Below are 20,063 nucleotides of genomic sequence, written 5' to 3' on the forward strand. Positions count from 1 at the left end.
TGCGTCTGTGCTGTCTATAAGTGCTCCATCCCTTTATTGGATTTGGGGTGAGGCTATTAGGCTACGATTCAAATGTATATTCCTGTAAGGACTGTGTATTTTGCTATGGGGCTGTGGTTGGGAGGGGTCAAAGTGGTGGGTGCGACTAAAAAGACTGCAGAAGCCATGATTCCCTACTGCTTTGAATTTCTAGCCCTTTGTTGGGGTGTCCATTTTTCTTAGGGGCAGTGTTTCTGGTTGAAGGGCTCGGGGCGGGGTGGGTGGTCGTCCATGTTTCTGGTGTTGGAGGGTGAGGCATGAACTGGTGGAAAGCTTAGGCATCTTCTCCCAGGCTCGCTCGGTGTCTCCTCATCTGTTCCTTCAACTTCTGGGTCTTGAGCACCAGGGCCTGGGCTTCCCAAGCCCCTTCTTGCCCTTCCAGCATGGCCTGGTACAGCTCCAGCTGCTGTTCCAGCAACTCCTCAGCTTGGGCCAGCTCAGCTGTGGGGTGGGGCTTGGGACCCTGGGTAAGGGGGGCATAAGGGAGGGAGCATCAGCCAGAACAGGGGCCTGAGTCTTGTTGGAAATGAGGAATTTGGCCACTTTTTCCAACTTTTAAATCCCATTAGGTTAAGGTCATCTGTACTGTGAAGCCAAATGTTTTGCATAGGCTAAGGCAGTTCACTCCCTGGGGCTGTAATTGGACTCCTTGGACAAGGATATAGGGTTATAGGGAGGAGAAGACCAGCTGTACCATCCCCCCTAAGAAATAATTAACTGTTAGGTGAGGGGAAATTCCTGTTCAAGGACTTACTGGACTGTCCCAGGAGGGAGGGGTGTGAGGAGAGGGATCCTGAGGGCAGGAGTGGGGTGGGGGTGGGGAAGGTACAAAGTATTGGAACTTGGGGGGTGGGGGTGGTATCTGCCTTCTGCTGACCTGTGGTGCAGAATTGTGGGGATCTACCCCTTCCCCAAATCCCCCTTCACACCCTTTGCTTCCACTATTGGTATCACTTACCGTGGTGGGTGACCTTATCTTCCCACTGTCTGTGGAGCTGGTCTTCTCTTTTGTGCTTGCCTTGGGCCTCTGGGAGCAGCCCCGCCAGGAGCCCAGGGGCAGCAGGGTATAGGAAGGCAGGAGGAGGTGACGGCAGCAGTATGAGAGCCAGGGCAGAGGGGGGAACATGGCTGGTAAGGCAAGGAGCAGTCTGAGCCGCCCAGCAGCCACCGGGAACTGGCTTACTTGCTCTGGGCCTTGGCCTCGCTTCAGTGCCTGGCCCTGCCCAGGGCCCTACCCCTGCCTCCACCTCCCTCCCAACCTGGCCCTGGACAGAGTCCTGTTCCTGATGGGAAAGTATTCTTGCCAGTTTAGGCAGAACTTTCTTTAGAACGCCTGGTGCCCAGCCTACAGCATGTTTTGTGTCTGGTTTTCACAGCACTTAACACATACGCTTAGCATTCTCAGCACTGTGTACTCGCAATTCTGCAAGGCAGGAACGAATGGTTTACAGATGAACAAACTTGGGGTTTTCATTCAGCACACATGCCGCCAGTATCTGTTGGTGTCTGCTCTGAGATGCAGATACCCTCAAGGCTCCAAAGTGGGTTGGTGGCAAAGCCAGGCGGATTCACGCTCAGGTCTTCCTGACTTGAAAGCTCATACCCATCGACTTGGTTCAAGTATTGCTTTCTCCTTTCCTCTTACCCAGAATGGCCTTTTTCTGCATGTAGGGGTTTGCCTTATCTGGTAGGTCTGGATGCCACTGAGTCACTTCTATCCTTGGCTCCTGACAGCATGGCACTGGTACAGGTTTTTTTTTTTTTTAATGAAATGTTGTATTTTAGCATTATTAGAATAGCCTAAGTTTCTATCTATAAATGAATGGGTAAAAATAGTATATACACACGCACGCTTGAATATTACCATAAGCAATAGGGAAATTTTGTCAATGCAACACAGTACATCTAGCGGACATTACATGAAGTGAAAGTCAAATGGAGACTACTGATGTGACTTAGTCACATTCTAAATTAACTTTTTTATGCTTCCACTTTATAAGATGAGAATTTACATCTCTGGTGTATCCCTTGACTGATTTTGTGTTCAGTTTATTTTACTACTGTTTGCTTAACTTCAAACTTGCTTTGGAAACAATTGGTCTACTGTCTAGGTTTTGGTTCCCTGATGAAAAATATTTGGACTTAAAAACATTTCCATCTAAAGGAGTCCCTTGATCATATCTTGTAAGTCAGGTTTAGTGGTGCTGAATCTTTATCTGGGAAACTTATAATCCATCCTTCAGTTTTGAATGATAACCTTGCTGGGTAGAGAATTACTGGTTGTAGTTTCCATTCAATACCTTCAATATTTCATGCCACTCACTTCTGGCCTGTATAGTTTCTGCTGAAAACTCAGCTAATACATTTAGGGGGTTTCCGTATAGGTAACTGTGTGCCTCTCTTGTTGCTTTTAAGAGTTCTCTGTACTTTGGGAACCTAGATGTCTATTTCTTTCTATAGATTGTGAAATTTTCCACATATTTCTTCCAAGAGGCTTTCTGAACTTTTGTCTCTCCTGGGATCCCTATTATGCAAATATTGCTGTGTTTTCAGTTGTCACACACCTCTCTTAGCATCTTCTGGCTTTAAGAAACTCCTTTTCCCAACACAAAGTGGACACATGTTCATGGAGCAGATATCCAAGGCCAGGTTTGCTGGAGTCCTGCATGTTTATATCCTGCCCACTCCATTCCTCTCCCTCTTAATGTATTACAGCATAGGAATTTTGTCCTAGCACTAACCATAACGTTCAATCAGTAGTTTAAAAATATCTTTTCCACATTGAGCCTTGAATCTTCTACCTTGTTAGCTGCCCAACAAGGTTCAAAAGAGTTTTATTCTCCTGCTTCAGTTGTTCATTTTTATCTTCGATGTCATCTAGGTCTCCATTTAACAGATCAATTGCTTCTTTGAGTTTTCCCATCATTTCCTCTTCATCTTGCATTAGTCTCACAAGTCTTAAATTTTCTTGCCTTCTTACTACCTTTTCAAGATTTTCAATGTTCTTGCCCAATGTGCTACTTGAGACCAAACTACCTGAAGTGCTTGCATCCCTACTGTATCTGCTGAACCCACTTCTCTCTGTTCTGGGATACCTACTTGAGTGTCTTCCTCAGAGACCATGTCTGTGCTTTTGCACCTGCCTGAAACTGCTCCAGACGCTCTTGTAATGGACAGGAGCTGCCCGGGTCTAACACGCGCACGGCTTCCTTCCACATCGCGATCTGCTGTGTAATCGCCTCTCCCGGTCTCCGTTCTCTCCGCCCTGCTTCGTCCCCTTCATGTTCATCCGGGCACTCGGCCGTGGGGCCGCCAATCGCATCAGTGACACTGGTACAGGTTTGAAACTTCGTTGAACTAGTGAGCCCTCCATAACTTTACTAGAACAAAAGTCCTGTCTACACACCACGTGTGTGAGCCTTGTTTATACTTGATGGACTTTATTTAGCCTGTTCTGAAATGTCCCATTGTGGCTGGAGGGCACAGCCACATTCCTGTGGATAGAGGTGGCTTGGAGGGGAGAGGATGGTCCCAGTTTTGAACATACGGGAAAAGGCAGGCTCAGAAAAAAAGTGCCTCAGCAAGATTGCCAGAGTGGACTGCTGACAGCTTGCTCTCTTGGATACCATGCTCAGTTTGGAGGGAAGATGACCTCTGCCACTGTGTTGGGGGTCCAGGAACCAGGTCAGTGGTTGTCGAACTTGGGCTGAAGCACTTTTAGATGAGGCCAAGGACCTCACATTCCCTATAGCTGACTTATTCCCACCTTTCAGTAGAAAAAGAATGAAGAACCCCTGTTAGATCTTGGGGAAGAGAAGCTTTCCCCAGGTCTCTTAGTGATAAAATTATGCATGATTCATATTTGAATTGCAATGTACACATGGTTCAAAGTCTTAATTATTGGAACATGAGAGGCCCAAACTACTGTTGTTAAAGTTGTGGGAAACTATCCAGAATAAGGTTTCTAACAGTGAAGCCAAACTTACCATATTTACAAGTTAAAAGCAGTATTAGCAGCCTTTAAGAAAATAAAACTTGAAACTTCTGTAAAATAATCTAAATGCTGTACTAATAAAGTATCCTTCCTGAAAACTAGACATCTGAGTTTCTATTTTAGGTTATAAATTCCAAAATGGATTAACCTCCAATAATTTAATGATAGACAGCTCTAACCCCTAAAGTAAAGTATGTGGGCTTGGGCTTTGTTCATCTGGGAATTTGTACAAAGAAAAGGCTAGTATTTGGGTCAGTTCAATTCTATTGGATGATATGTGGATCTTAAAATCATGGAAATGAAGGAATGAAAATATGTGTAAACTGGCTTACCTACTTTTATGTTACTGTGTATATTTTTGTTACTCCTGAGTGTCTAATAGTGTTTTTTTTTCTTTATATGAAAAGGCTACTTACATCTGATAGAGACTTAAATAAGAGTTCTGGCCTGGCCTCTGCAGAAGGGTTCTGTCTTAGGGACAAGCAGAGGATTATGGGAAGCATCATTCATAAGGTCAAGGAGCAGCAGAGCTCCCTTAGGCCATTGTGCCTAGGGCACCTTCAATATTGCATCCTATGGAGTAGACTGGCAGGATGGGGGTGAATGACATGAATCACTATACCCTTCATATGAAACTCATAGAGATGGGTACTTAGGAATATTGGAGTCTACCCATTATATTAACAAGTGTCAGACCCTGCTAGGCATGGTTTCTGTTGCACTAGCTAGCATGTCCAGTATGATGTTGAGAGGAAGTGGTGAGGGCACATTCCTTGCCTTCTTGAAGGATGACAACTAGTTTTTCACTATTAAGTGTGATATTGTGGTTTTTTTGTAGATGTTATTTATCAAGTTGAGGATGTTCTGTATTCCTAGTTTGCTAAGACGTTTCATCATGAATGGATATACGATTATGCCAAATACTTTTTCTGTACATATTGATAAGATCATGTGATATTTCCTTTTAGCCTGCTGATAGGTAGATTACATTAATTGGTTTTCAAACGTTGAACTAGCCTTGTACACCTGGGATAAAATGCATTTGGCTGTGGTATGCTCCTCTTCTTTTCTTTTTTTTGTCCCACTTATGTCTTTTTTCTGTTTCAGGATTGGATCCAGCATCCCCACTGCATTTAGTTATTTATACTTAGTTACAATTAGAACAGTTAGAACAGTTCCTCAATTATTTTTCCTTCTTTTTTGGTCTTTTGTGACCTTGATGTTTTTTTTCTTATTATTTTTTATTTTGTTATCATTAATCTACAATTACATGAAGAACATTATGTTTACTAGGGTGCCCGCTTCACCAAGTCCCCCCCACAAACCCCATTACAGTCACTGTCCATCAGCATAGTAAGATGTTGTAGAATCACTACTTGTCTTCTCTGTGTTGCACAGCTCTCCCCTTTACCCTCCCCCCACATTATACATGCTAATCATAATACCCCCTTTCTTCTTCCCCACCCTTATCCCTCCATTCCCTCCCATTCTCCCCAGTCCCTTTCCCTTTGGTAACTGTTAGTCCATTCTTGGGTTCTGTGATTCTGCTGCTGTTCTGTTCCTTCAGTTTTTCTTTATTCTTATACTCCACATATGAGTGAAATCATTTGGTATTTGTCTCTCTGCTTGGCTTATTTCACTGAGCATAATACCCTCTAGCTCCATCCATGTTGTTGCAAATGGTAGGATTTGTTTTCTTCTTATGGCTGAATAAGATTCCATTGTGTATATGTACCACATCTTCTTTATCCATTCATCTACTGATGGACACTTAGGTTGCTTCCATTTCTTGGCTATTGTAAATAGTGCTGCAATAAACATAGGGGTGCATCTGTCTTTTTCAAACTGGGCTACTGCATTCTTAGGGTAAATTCCTAGAAGTGGAATTTTTGGGTCAAATGGTACGTCTATTTTGAGCATTTTGAGGAACCTCCATACTGTTTTCCACAATGGTTGAACTAATTTACATTCCCACCAGCAGTGTAGGAGGGTTCTCCATTCTCCACAACCTCACCAACATTTGTTGTTGTTTGTCTTTTGGATGGTAGTCATCCTTACTGGTGTGAGGTGATATCTCATTGTGGTTTTAATTTGCATTTCTCTGATAACATCTTTTCATGTGTCTGTTGGCCATCTGAATTTCTTCTTTGGAGAACTGTCTGCTCAGCTCCTCTGCCCATTTTTTAATTGGATTATTTGCTTTTTGTTTGTTGAGGTACATGACCTCTTTATATATTTTGGATGTCAAGCCTTTATCGGATCTGTCATTTACAAATATATTCTCCCATACTGTAGGGTACCTTTTTGTTCTATTGATGGTGTCCTTTGCTGTACAGAAGCTTTTCAGCTTGATGTAGTCTGACTTGTTCATTTTTGCTTTTGTTTTCCTTGCGCGGGGAGATATGTTCGTGAAGAAGTCACTCAAGATTATGTCCAAGAGATTTTTGCCTATGTATTTTTCTAAGAGTTTTATGGTTTTATGACCTACATTCAGGTCTTTGATCCATTTCAAATTTACTTTCGTGTATGGGGTTAGACAATGGTCCAGTTTCATTCTCTTACATGTAGCTGTCCAGTTTTGCCAGCCCCATCTGTTTAAGAGACTGTCATTTTCCCATTGTACATCCATGGCTCCTTTATTGTAAATTAATTGACCATATATATTTGGGTTAATATCTGGAGTCTCTATTCTGTTTCACTAGTCTGTGGCTCTGTTCTTGTGCCAGTACCATATTGTCTTGATTACTGTGGCTTTGTAGTAGAGCTTGAAGTTGGGGAGCGAGATCCCCCCATTTTATTCTCCCTTCTCAGGATTGCTTTGGGATTCGGGGTCTTTGGTGGTTCCATATGAATTTTAGAACTATTTGTTCCAGTTCGTTGAAGAATGCTGTTGGTAATTTGATAGGCATTCCATTGAATGTGTATATTGCTTTGGGCAGTATGGTCATTTTGACTATATTAATTCTTCCTAACCAGGAGCATGGGATGAGTTTCCATTTGTTAGTGTCTTCTTTAAGTTCTCTTAAGAGTGTCCTGTAGTTTTCAGGGTATAGGTCTTTCACTTCCTTGGTTAGGTTTATTCCTAGGTATTTTATTCTTTTTGATGCAATTGTGAATGGAATTGTTTTCCTGGTTTCTCTTTTTATTCATTGTTTGTGTATAGGAAAGCCACAGATTTCTGTGTATTAATTTTTTATCCTGCTACTTTGATGAATTCCGATATCAGTTCTAGTAGTTTTGAAGTGGAATCTTTAGGGTTTTTCATGTACAATATCATGTCATCTGCAAATATTGACAGTTGGAATCTTTACCAATCTGGATTCCTTGTATTTCTTTGTTTTGTCTAATTGCGGTGGCTAGGACCTCCAGTACTAAGTTAAATAACAGTGGGGAGAGTGGGCATCCCTGTCTGGTTTCTGATCTCAGAGGAAAAGCTTTCAGCCTCTCACTGTTCAGTATGATGTTGGCTGTGGGTTTATCATTTAATCATAATATCATTTATATCATATAAATGGTATAAAGATGGCCTTTATTATGTTGAGGTACTTGCCCTCTATACCCATTTTGCTGAGAGTTTTTATCATGAATGGATGTTGAATTTTGTCAAATGCTTTTTCAGCATCTATGGAGATGATCCTGTGGTTTTTGTCCTTCTTTTTGTTGATGTGGTGGATGATGTTGATGGATTTTCGAATGTTGTGCCATCTTTGCATCCCTGAGATGAATCCCACGTGATCATGGTGTATGATCCTTTTGATGTATTCTTGAATTCGGTTTGCTAGTATTTTGTTGAGTATTTTTGCATCTACATTCATCAGGGATATTGGTCTGTAATTTTCTTTTTTGGTGGGGTCTTTGCCTGGTTTTGGTATTAGGGTGATGTTGGCTTCATAGAATGAATTTGGGAGTATTTCCTCCTCTTCTATTTTTTGGAAAACTTTAAGGAGAATGGGTATTATGTCTTCTATGTATGTCTGATAAAATTCTGATGTAAATCCATCTGGCCCTGGGGTTTTATTCTTGGGTAGTTTTTGATTACTGTTTCAATTTTGTTGCTGGTAATTGGTCTGTTTAGATTTTTCTGTTTCTTCCTTGGTCAGTCTTGGAAAGTTGTATTTTTCTAGGAAGTTGTTCATTTCTTCTAGGTTTTCCTGCTTGTTAGCATATAGGTTTTCATAGTATTCTCTAATAATTCTTTGTATTTCTGTGTTGTCCGTCATGATTTTTCCTTTCTCGTTTTGGATTCTGTTGATGTGTGTTGATTCTCTTTTTCTCTTAATAAATCTGGCTAGAGGCTAATTTATTTTGTTTATTTTCTCAAGGAACCAGCTCTTGGTTTCATTGATTTTTTCTATTGTTTTATTCTTCTCAATTTTGTTTATTTCTTCTCTGATCTTTATTATGTCCCTCCATCTGCTGACCTTAGGCCTCATTTGTTCTTCTTTTTCCAATTTCGATAATTCTGACATTAGACTATTCATTTGGGATTGTTCTTCCTTCTTTAAATATGCCTGGATTGCTATATACTTTCCTCTTAAGACTGCTTCACTGCGCCCCACAGAAGTTGGGGCTTTGTGTTGTTGTCATTTGTTTCCCTATATTGCTTGATCTCTATTTTAATATGTTCATTGATCCATTGATTATTTAGGAGCATGTTGTTAAGCCTCCATGTGTCTGTGAGCCTTTTTGTTTTCTTTGTACAATTTATTTCTAGTTTTATACCTTTGTGGTCTGAAAAGTTTGTTGGTAGAATTTCAATCGTTTTGAATTTACTGAGGCTTTTTTTGTGGCCCAGCATGTGGTCTGTTCTGGAGCATGTTCCATGTGCACTTGAGAAGAATGTGTGTCCTGTTGCTTTTGGATGTAGAGTTCTATAGGTGTCTATTGGGTCCATCTGTTTGAGTGTGTTGTTTAGTGCCTCTGTGTCCTTACTTATTTTCTGTCTGGTGGATCTGTCCTTTAGAGTGAGTGGTGTGTTGAAGTCTCCTAAAATGAATGCATTGCATTCTATTTCCTCCTTTAATTCTGTTAGTATATGTTTCATATAAGCTGGTGCTTCTGTATTGGGTGCATATATATTTATAATGGTTATATTCTCTTGTTAGACTGAGCCCTTTATCATTATGTAATGTCCTTCTTTATCTCTTGTTACTTTCTTTGTTTTAAAGTCTGTTTTGTCTGATATTAGCACTGCAATGCCTGCATTTTTCTCCCTGTTGTTTGCATGAAATATCTTTTTCCATCCCTTGACTTTTAATCTGTGCATGTCTTTGGGTTTGAGGTGAGTCTCTTGGAAGCAGATATAGATGGGTCTTGCTTTTTTATCCATTCTATTACTCTGTGTCTTTTGATTGGTGCATTCAGTCCATTTACATTTAGGGTGATTATTGAGAGATATGTACTTATTACCATTGCAGGCTTTAGATTCGTGGCTACCAAAGGTTCAAGGTTAGCTTCTTTAACATCTTCCTGTCTAACTTAACTCGCTTATTGAGCTATTATAAACACTGTCTGATGATTCTTTATTTCTCTCCCTTCTTATTCCTCCTCCTCCATTCTTTATATGTTGGGTGTCTTATTCTGTGCTCTTTTGTGTATTCTTTAATTGCTTTTGTGGTTAGTTGATTTTATTTTTTGTCTTTAGTTAGTATTTGGTTGTTCTGCTTTCTTTGCTGTGATTTTATTTTCTCTTGTGATATCTATTTAGCCTCGGCAGTGCCCCCATCTAAAGCATACCCTGTAGAGGTGGTTTTTGGGAGGCAAATTCCCTCAACTTTTGCTTGTCTGGGAATTGTTTAATCCCTCCTTCATATTTAAATGATTATCGTGCCGGATACAGTTTTCTTGTTTCAAGGCCCTTCTGTTTCATTGCATTAAGTATATCATGCCATTCTCTTCTGGCCTGTAAGGTTTCTGTTGATGATGATAGCCTGATGGGTTTTCCTTTGTAGGTGACCTTTTTCCTCTCTCTAGCTGCCTTTAAAATTCTGTCCTTGTCCTTGAGCTTTGCCATTTTAATTATTATGTGTCTTGGTGTCCTCTTTGGGTCCCTTCTGTGGGGGTTCTGTGTATTTCTGTGGTCTGAGTGACTATTTCCTCCCCCATTTGGGGGAAGTTTTCAGCAATTAGTTCTTCAAATACACTTTCTATCCCTTTTTCTCTCTCTTCTTCTTCTTCTGGTACCCCTATAATGCGGATATTGCTCCTTTTGGATTGGTCACACAGTTCTCTTAATGTTTTTCAATTCTGGAGATCCTTTTATCTCTCTCTGCATCAGCCTCTATGCGTTCCTTTTCTCTGGTTTCTAATCCGTCAATGGTCTCTTGCATCTCATCCATTCTGCTTTTAAATCCTTCCAGATATTGTTTTATTTCTGTATTTTCCCTCCTTATCTTTTGCATATTTCTCTGCAAGTCCATCAACATGGTTATGACCTTACTTTTTTTTTTATGGTTATGACCTTACTTTGAAATTCTTTTTCAGGAAGATTGGTTAAGTCTATCTCCCCAGATTTCTTTTCAGGGGAGACTACCTGGGTTAATCTGGTCTGTATCAAATTCTTCTGCCTTTTCATGGCAATAGAGATAGTCGTGGGTAGTTGGCACGTGTCAGCTGGGAGAACGTCCCTTCTTGCTAGTTTGTGGCCTTCCTCTCCTGGGAGAATGGCGACCTCTAGTGGCTTGTGCTGGGCTGCTGCATGTAGATCGGGTCTCTGATTCTTTCCCAGCCACTGTGGAGGATGCTCTGCATGCGGTTGCTGTGGGCTCATCTAAGGCGAGGTTGTGACCGAGCGGGAACGGGCGGGAGGCTGTTTATCTCTGTGAGGGGCCTTGAAGCTGCGCTGCTGCCCAGGGGATTAGGGCGCCCAGAGTTCCCCAGGTTCCCAGCTGCTGAGCTGATTGTGCCAGGATGCCTCCATCCAGCTGTGGTGTCCCTGTCCTTTTAAGACTTTCAAAGGGCACTTCGTTTTCTTTGTCCCAGGGGTGCCGGCTGCAGGGATCCGCTCACAGGTCTTACTGTGCCGTTTCCCTAGTATCCAGCACCCCATTCACTGTGTGTCTGCGCTCCGGTGCGGATGGCTAGGGCTGGGTGTTTAGCAGTCCTGGGCTCCGTCTCTCACCCCGCTCCGACTCCTCTCCTCCTGCTGGGAGCTGGGGTGAGGGGCGCTCGGGTCCTGCTGGGCCATGGCTTGTATCTTGCCCCCTTCGCGAGGTGCTGGGTTCTCGCCAGTGTGGATGTAGCCTGGCTGTTGTACTGTATCTTCTGGTCTCTCTTTTAGGAATAGTTGTATCTGTTGTATTTCCAAAAATATATATGGTTTTGGGAGGAGATTTCTGCTGCTCTATTCATGCCGCCGTCTTGGCTCCACTTCTCTACCCGCTTTTGAAAGTAGGGTTTGAATTATCCAAATACTGTGATACTCTGTACTTCCCCCTTAAATTCTGTCGTTTTGATACACGTATTTTGTTGATCTGTTATTAGATGCTGAAAGTTTATAATTGTTACATATTTTTGCTCTTTTGAAATTTTTAATCTATATGTTCTCTGTCTCCTCTGATCTTTTTTTATTTAAAGTCTGCTTTTTATTAGTATAAACACTTCAACTATCTTTTGGTTACTGTGTACATGAAATGTGTTTTTCCATCATGTCACTGTCAAACTATTTATGTCTTGGTATAAAGTGAGTCTCTTGTAGACAACATATAGTTAGATCATCTTCGTTTCTCCATTCTCCCATCCTCTCTGCCAACAAATTTTGGAGTGTTTAATTCATTTAAATCTACACAATTAATGACGAGGGACCTGTGTCTGCTATTTTGCTATTTGTTTTCTACATGCCTTGTAATTATTTTGTCTCTAATATCCTGAATTATTGTTTTATTTTGTTTATTTTTCAGTGAAATGTTTTAATTCCCTTCTTACTTCCTTCTGTATATACTATTCTATAGATAGTTTCTTTGAGTTTACAATGGGGTTACATTTAACATTCTAAAGTTATAGCACTCTTATTTGTATTTATATAAGCTTAACTTCAATAACATTCAGAAAGTTTCCTCCTATACAGCTCCATCCCATTCCCTTTCAATTAGTGATGTCAGAAAATTACATCTTTATACATCGTGTGTCCAAAATCATAGATTAATAATTGTTTTTATGCATCAGTCTATTAAATTATGTTTAAAACAAAAAGTGTAGTTATAATTCAAAGTTACAATAATACTACCTTTTAGACAAGTAGTTGTTTTTTAATTACTAGTCTTCTCAATCATGTAGAAAACAGAGACTGGAGTTACAAATAAAGTTACAATATTATCTTTTGTAACTGCCCATTTATTTACCTTAACTGAGATCTTTATTTTTCTTCATATAGCTTCAAGTTGCTATCTAGCATTCTTTCTTTTCATCCTGAAGTTTTCCCTTTAGCATATCTTTCAGGGCTTGTATAGACATACCTTGGAGTGGTTCCAGACCACCACAATAAAGCAAATATCACAATAAAGTGAGTCAGACAAATTTTCTGGTTTCCCTGTACATATAAAAGTTATGTTTACACTATACTTAGTCTAGTAAGTATGCAAAGCATTACATCAAAAAAAGTACATACCTTATTTTAAAATACTTTAACTGCTAAAACATTCTAACCATCACCTGAGTTTTCAATGAATCATAATCACTGATCACAGATCACCATAGCACCATAATAATAATAATGAAAAAGTTTGAAATATTGTGAAAATCACCAAAATGTGACACAGAGACACAAAGTGAGCAAATGCTATTGGAAAAATGTCACCAATGGACTTGCTCAATGCAAGGTTGACAAAAACCTTCAATTTGTAAAAAACACATCTGCAAAGCATAGTACAGGGAAACACAAGAAGATGAGATATGCCTATATAGCAATAATGAAGTCTCTCAGCTTTTGTTTAACTGAAAATGTCTTAATTTCTCCCTAACTTTTGAAGGACCATTCTTCTGATAGAGGATTCTTGGTTGTTTTTTTCTTTTAGCACATTGAATATATCATCACACAGCCTTCTGGCCTCTAAAGTTTCTGTAGAGAAATCTGCATATTATCTTAAGAACCCCGTGTATGTGTTGAGTTACTTCTCTCTTACTGCTTTTCAGATTCTTTGTCTTTGTCTTTCAACAGTTTGATTATAATGTGTCTCAGTGTGATTCTCTTTGAATTCATCCCAACTAGAGTTTGTTCTTCTTGGATGTTTATATTCATATATCTTTCATCAATTTGGGGAAATTTTCAGCCGTAATTTCTTCAGTTAATCTGTCTGCTCTTTTCTGCCTCTCTTCTGTTTGGCACTTCCAGAAAAATGCATATGTTCATCCTCTTTCTGGTGTCCCACAGCAACCTCAGACTCTGTTCACTCTCTTCATTTTTTTCTTCCTGTTCCTCACAATTGATAATTTCAAGTTCACTGATTCTTTCTTCTGTCTGATAAAATCTGTTCTTGAATCTTCTAGTAAATTTTTATTTCATTGTTTATTTCAGCACCAGAATTTCTTTTTGTTTTTATTTTTTGCATCTCTTTATTGATATTTTATTTTGTTCATACATTTTCTTGACTTTCACATATTTTCCTTTAAGTCTTTGAGCATCTTTCAGACTGTTGTTTTAAAATATTTGTCCAGTAAGTCCATCTGATCTTTAACATGCACATTTTCTGTTAATTTATATTTTTTCCTTTTGATGGGACATATCTTCCTATGGGTTTTTTTTTTTTTTTGCATACCTTGTGATTTTTTGTTGAAAACTGGACATGTAAATACTATAATGTGGTAATTCTGGAAATCAGATTCTCCTCATCAACAGGGCTTGTTGTTTGTTTGTTTGTTTTTATTTTTGATAGTTGTAGGCTGTGTTCCAGGAATCAGCCTTGGATGTAAACTTCAGCTCTTCTCAAGTCTTTTCTGAGTCTACCTTTCCCTGAACAGTATGGTGACTTTCTAAATTCCCCCCAGATGAGATTGCTTTGTATCACCCTAATCCTTAAATGTATGGCTCCAAAAAGAGGGAAAAAGTTAAACATGAAGGGAAAAAATGTACTGGCCTTTTAACTCCCTGGAGGTTGCTTCAGCTGGAGTTCTGGGGAAGGGCTTGGAACAGTGGCAGGGAGGGTTACGATAATGACAGCCCACTTCTGTGTCTACATCTCTGCAATCAAAAGCAGCAACAATATATCAGAGTAGAATCCCTTATATCTGGGCCCTTATGGTCCATTGTAGTTCCCATAACTCCAGACAAGCTGATTGAAGAGGATATCACACTACCTAGTAAAGTCTTGTTGGCAATATTCAGATTCCCATTATCCTTCTATAGAATATCAATACAGCTTAGCAGAAACCAGCCAATTCTACTGACATTTTAGGCACTCTCCTCCCATTATTTTTCAAAGGCTTATATCATCACACTTTCCGTAGCATACCCCCAAGCCAGGACATTTTCTCAGGTCATCACTAGTGAAATCTATAGCAGTTCAGCTGCCATCTTTTGCCACTCCTACCAGCCTGGATGATGCCTTCTTGGCCTGTCAGGCAGTGGGTAAACTAGACCCAATTCCCATCTTTTCCCTGTGTTCTTTTTTTTTATTAAGGTATTATTGATATACACTCTTACGAAGGTTTCACATGAAAAAACAATGTGGTTACTACATTTACCCATATTATCAAGTCCCCACTCATACCCCAATGCAGTCACTGTCCATCAGTGTAGTAAGATGCCACAGATTCACTGTTTGCCTTCTCTGTGCTACACTGTTTTCCCCGTGTACCCCCACACCATGTGTACTAAACATAATACCCCTCAATCCCCATCTCCCTCCCTCTGGACCCGCCCTTCCACACCTCTCCCCTTTGGTAACCACTAGTCCCTTTTTGGAGTCTGTAAGTCTGCTGCTGTTCTGTTCCTTCAGTACTGCTTCGTTGTTACACTCCACAAATGAGGGAAATCATTTGGCACTTGTCTTTCTCTGCCTGGCTTATTTCACTGAGCATAATATCCTCCAGCTCCATCCATGTTCTTGCAACTGGTAGGATTTGTTTCTTTCGTATGGCTGAATAGTATTCCATTGTGCATATGTACCATATCTTTTTTATCCATTCATCTACTGATGGACACTTAGGTTGCTTCCATATCTTGGCTATTGTAAAAAGTGCTGTGATAAACATAGGGGTGCATATGTCTTTTTGAAATTGGGATCCTGCATTCTTAGATTAAATTCCTATGAGTGGAATTCCTGGGTCAAATGGTATTTCTGTTTTTAGTTTTTGAGGAACCTCCATATTACTTTCCACAATGGTTGAACTAGCTTACATTCCCACCAGCAGTGTACGAGGGTTCCCCTTTCTCCACATCCCCACCAGCATTTGTTGTTCTTAGTCTTTTCGATGCTGGCTATCCGTACTGGTGTGAGGTGATATCTCATTCTGGTTTTAATTTGCATTTCCCTGATTAGTGATGTGGAGCATCTTTTCATGTGTCTGTTGGCAATCTGAATTTCTTTGGAGAATTGTCTCTTCATATCCTCTGCCCTGTTTTTAATAGGGTTTTTTGCTTTTTGGGTGTTGAGGCATGTGAGTTCTTTATATATTTTGGATGGTAACCCCTTGTCGGATATGTAATTTACAAATATATTCTCCCATGCTGTAGAATGCCTTTTTGTTCTGTTGCTGGTGTCCTTTGCCATAAAGAAACTTTTTAGTTTGATGTAGTCCCATGCGTTCATTTTTGCTTTTGTTTCCCTTGCTCAAGGAGATGCATTCAGGAAGAAGTTGCTCATGCTTATATTCAGGAGATATTTGCCTATGTTGTCTTCTAAGAGTTTTATGGTTTCATGACTTACATTGAGGTCTTTGATCCATTTCAAGTTTACTTTTGTGTATTGGGTTAAACAATAATCCAATTTCATTCTATTGCATGTAGCTGTCCAGTTTGCCAACACCAGCTGTTGAAGAGGCTGTCATTTCCCCATTGTATATCCATGGCTCCTTTATCGTATTTTAATTGAACATATATGCTTGGGTTTATATCTGGGCTCTCTATTCTGTTCACTGTTCTTTTGCCGGGACCAAATTGTCTTGATTACTGTGGCTTTGTGGTAGAGCTTGAAGTTGGGGAGCATAATCCCCCCAGCTTTATTCTTCCTTCTCAGGATTGCTTTGGCTATTTGGGGTCTTTTGTGGTTCCATATGAATTTTAGAACTATTTGCTCTAGTTCATTGAAGAATGCTGTTGGTATTTTGATAGGGATTGCATTGAATCTGTAGATTGCTTTAGGCAGGATGGCCATTTTGACAATATTAATTCTCCCTATCCATGAGCATGGGATGTGTTTCCATTTATTGGTATCTTCTTTAATTTCTCTCATGAGTGTCTTGTAGTTTTCAGAGTATAGGTCTTTCACTTCCTTGGTTATGTTTATTCCTAGGTGTTTTATTCTTTTTGATGCATCTGTGAATGGAATTGTTTTCCTGATTTCTCTTTCTGCTAGTTCAGTTCAGTATTAGTGTATAAGAATGTGACAGATCTGTGTATTAATTTTGTATCCTGCAACCTTGTTGAATTCAGATATTAGATCTAGTAGTTTTGGAGTGGATTCTTTAGGGTTTTTTATGTACAATATCATGTCATCTGCAAACAGGAACAGTTTAACTTCTTCCTTGCCAGTCCGGATACCTTTTATTTCTTTGTGTTGTCTGATTGCCATGGCTAGGAACTCCAGTATTATGTTGAATATAAAGGAGGAGAGTGGGCATCCTTGTCTTGTTCCCAATCTTAAAGGAAAACTTTTAGCTTCTCACTGTTAAGTATAATGTTGGCTGTGGGTTTGTCATATATATGGCCTTTATTATGTTGAGGTACTTGCCTTCTATACCCATTTTGTTGAGAGTTTTTATCATGAATGGATGTTGAATTTTGTCAAATGCTTTTTTGGCATCTATGGATATGATCGTGTGGTTTTGTCCTTCTTTTTGTTGATCTGGTGGATGATGTTGATGGATTTTCAAATGTTGTACCACCCATGCATCCCTGGAATAAATCCTACTTGATCATGATGGATGATCTTTTTGATGTATTTTTAAATTTGGTTTGCTAATATTTTGTTCAGTATTTTTGCATGTATGTTTGGATATTCTATGATTTTCTTTTTTTATGGTGTCTTTGCCTGGTTTTGGTATTAGAGTGATGCTGGCCTCATAGAATGCATTTGGAAGTATTCCCTCTTCTTTTACTCTTTGGAAAACCTTAAGGACGATCGGTATTAGGTCTTCACTAAATGTTTGATAAAATTCAGCGGTGAAGCCATCTGGTCCAAGGGTTTTGTTCTTAGGTAGTTTATTTGATTGCCAGTTCAATTTCATGGCTGGTAATTGGTCTATTCAGATTTTCTGTTTCTCTCTGGGTCAGCCTTGGAAGGTTGTATTTTTCTAGAAATTTGTTCATTTCTTCTAGGTTATCCAGTTTGTTGGCATATAATTTTTCATAGTATTCTCTAATAATTGTTTGTATTTCTGTTGTGTCCGTGGTGATTTTTCCTTTCTCATTTCTTATTCTGTTTATGTGTGTAGACTCTCTTTTTTTCTTGGTAAGTCTGGCTAGGGGTTTATCTATTTTGTTTATTTTCTCAAAGAACCAGCTCTTGCTTTCTTCCCTGTGTTCTTGAATCACTTCTGATACCACTTGTTAGGGTTCTGTAAGGAGCAGACACCAATACAGTATTAAACAAGCAAGGAATTTATTAGGACACATTCTTAGAAAAGTATATTTTTGAAGACTTTTAGAGTAACTTATGGTTTATCAAACATAAACTATGATGCATTTCTGTATGTTCGTGTTAGGACACATTCTTGTGAGAAAAAATGGAGAGGGAGTCAGAAAAGGCTTGGAGAGCCACCAAATTTCTATGTGAGTCTGAATCCAAATGAAGGCGAGAGAGAAGGAAAGTTGGCTGGAAGTGTCCTAGACCCAGTGGAGAGCAAGGAAGTTCGCTAAGGTTGCAAGGGAGCCCTGGCATCTAAGTCAGCCTTCATAAGGAAAATAGTCATGTATAGTTTCCCTGCTATTCTCAGTCATTATCTGGAAAAAGTTCATAGTGATTATGGTCCCAGAATAAATATGGCAATATTTTCAGGCTCACACAGCTGGGGTCACCAGTCAATCATGCTCCTTCTAGTTGAGGGACTGAGATGTGCATTCCTATGGTGTCCGTGGTGATCTAGTTGAGAATTAAAAATTGATGATAAAGTGGAGAAAGGGGAAGAATGTAGGATCAATGCCTTTAAATAGACTAGAGAGGATGAGGTCTAGGGAACCAGCAGGGGATTGGCTCTGGTTCACTATAGGATTGTTCACCTGTGATCAAGGATTGGAAGGCCCATCACACAGGTGCAGATGCTTATACATGAATAGATGATGATGGAAATCTGTAAAAGTTGTCTTCTAGTGTATTAAATTCTCTCAGTGCAATAGGAAAAAAGGTCATTAACAGAAATGAAAGAGGGGAAGGAAGGGATAGCTATCTGAGCACAGAAAGATGGTGTGTAATAGGATAGGAGGAGACTGAGTGAACTGTGCAAGGATGGGATGATTCCAGGGTCCCCTGCAGTTTGGGTCATGACGTCAAAGTGAGAGCAATCAGTGTGGATGTGACTTGTTCTCCAGCTTCTATAGCTGCATGGGGCAGGTAGGCAGAGGCAGAATGCACCAGCTGTGTAGTTTTGCCAAGCAAGTAGTGTGACAAAGCAAGTGAGAAGCAATTGAAATTATTTGATTGAAATTATTTATCATGAAATTTAAAATGAGTAAGGAGATAGGTGAGGACACCAAGGGGTCAAGATAGTGAAAAGATGGTAGGGCCAATACACTGGGAATACCAGTGAGGTCAAAGGATTGTTAGAATTGACATACCAGCAAGGTGGACTCCAGCCCTGGAAAACAGACACATTCATAAGGAATGCTTTCCTGATATTACATTCTAATATACAATGAAAGAATAGCATCAGTTTTTAGATCTTAGGTCCTACTGCAAGGAGAAAAGTAGGAAGGATGAGGCAGAGGGGAGAAGCAGGAAGTGGGAACTATGGAAGAGCTGGGGTCATTTGCAATGGCAAGGTCTTGTGGACACAAGCAGTGGGGGCCCAGATAGAGCAGAGCAGAAGGGCATGGAGGAGAGGAGTTCAAGGAGCAAGAAGCCAGGGAGACAGCGTCCCCCCTGCTCTGTGGGTTTCTATAAAAAAATGACCATAAACCTAGCAGCTTTAAACAACACCCAGTTAATGTAGGTCACAAGTCTGACATGTTTTCGCAGGGCTGGGATCAAGGCATAGGCGGGTCTGTGTTCCTACCATAGGGGCTCTGGAAGAATCCACTCTACCTCATTCAGGTTATTGTCTGAATTTCTTGTAAATTCTGATTGTAATTTCTGATGTAAGACCGAGGTCCCCATTTCCTTTCTGACTGTTACCCGAGAGCCATCGTTAGCTCCAAAAGGACCCTCTTCAGTACTCAAACATGGCCCCTACAGCACACCCAGTCCTTCTCCCACTTGGAACCTCACTGACTTCCCCTCTGCCACATCTCTTCTGCACCACCTCTGTGTATCCAGGCAGAGAAAATGCTCTGCTTTTAAGGACTTAAATGTGATTTGTTTGGGTCCACCCAGATAATACAGGATAATCTTCCTATTTTAAGGTCCTTAGAGTTAATTACATCCTCTAAGACCTTCTTACCATGTAAGCCAACCTGGTCACAGGGTCCAAGGATCAGGGCATGTACTTTTTGGGGGACCATCATACAGTCTACCATATTTGCTTATGTTGAAATCACCAAGGACCAAGAAGACAGGACTGCTGGAGAGGGTACCATGGGCCAGGAGCTAAAAGAGTCAAGAAATGGGGGAATGGTCTGGAGATTCATAGGTAACACCTACAATGAGTGGTGTGGGGGCTCTAATATGATGACAGAAGATTCACACCTGAAGATGTCTGGGAAAAAGGTGTGAGCAGCAGTGAG

The 20,063-nt window shown here is 40.2% G+C and overlaps 1 protein-coding gene and 1 pseudogene across 1 annotated transcript; both read right to left on the reverse strand.

Moving 5' to 3' along the window:
• Positions 1 to 80: 80 nt before the first annotated feature.
• On the reverse strand, positions 81 to 1,165 carry MCCD1 (mitochondrial coiled-coil domain 1). Its single transcript, XM_017661534.3, has 2 exons — positions 998 to 1,165; positions 81 to 502 (listed from the first exon to the last, which is right to left on the reverse strand). The coding sequence occupies exons 1-2, from the start codon at positions 1,163 to 1,165 to the stop codon at positions 314 to 316; spliced, it is 357 nt and encodes a 118-aa protein (XP_017517023.1). The 3' UTR covers positions 81 to 313.
• A 1,609-nt stretch (positions 1,166 to 2,774) lies between these two features.
• On the reverse strand, positions 2,775 to 19,526 carry LOC108397884 (PRKC apoptosis WT1 regulator protein pseudogene; annotated as a pseudogene).
• Between the last annotated feature and the right edge of the window lie 537 nt (positions 19,527 to 20,063).

This window comes from Manis javanica, chromosome 16 (genome assembly GCF_040802235.1).
Source record: "Manis javanica isolate MJ-LG chromosome 16, MJ_LKY, whole genome shotgun sequence".
Classification (NCBI taxonomy): domain Eukaryota; kingdom Metazoa; phylum Chordata; class Mammalia; order Pholidota; family Manidae; genus Manis; species Manis javanica.

Excerpts from the sequence above, each read along its gene's own strand:
- MCCD1 (XM_017661534.3), bottom strand. The coding sequence starts at position 1,165 with ATGTTCCCCCCTCTGCCCTGGCTCTCATACTGCTGCCGTCACCTCCTC. Across the intron at positions 503-997 it reads AGATAAGGTCACCCACCACG|GGTCCCAAGCCCCACCCCAC; the intron begins GTAAGTGATACC and ends CCCCTTACCCAG.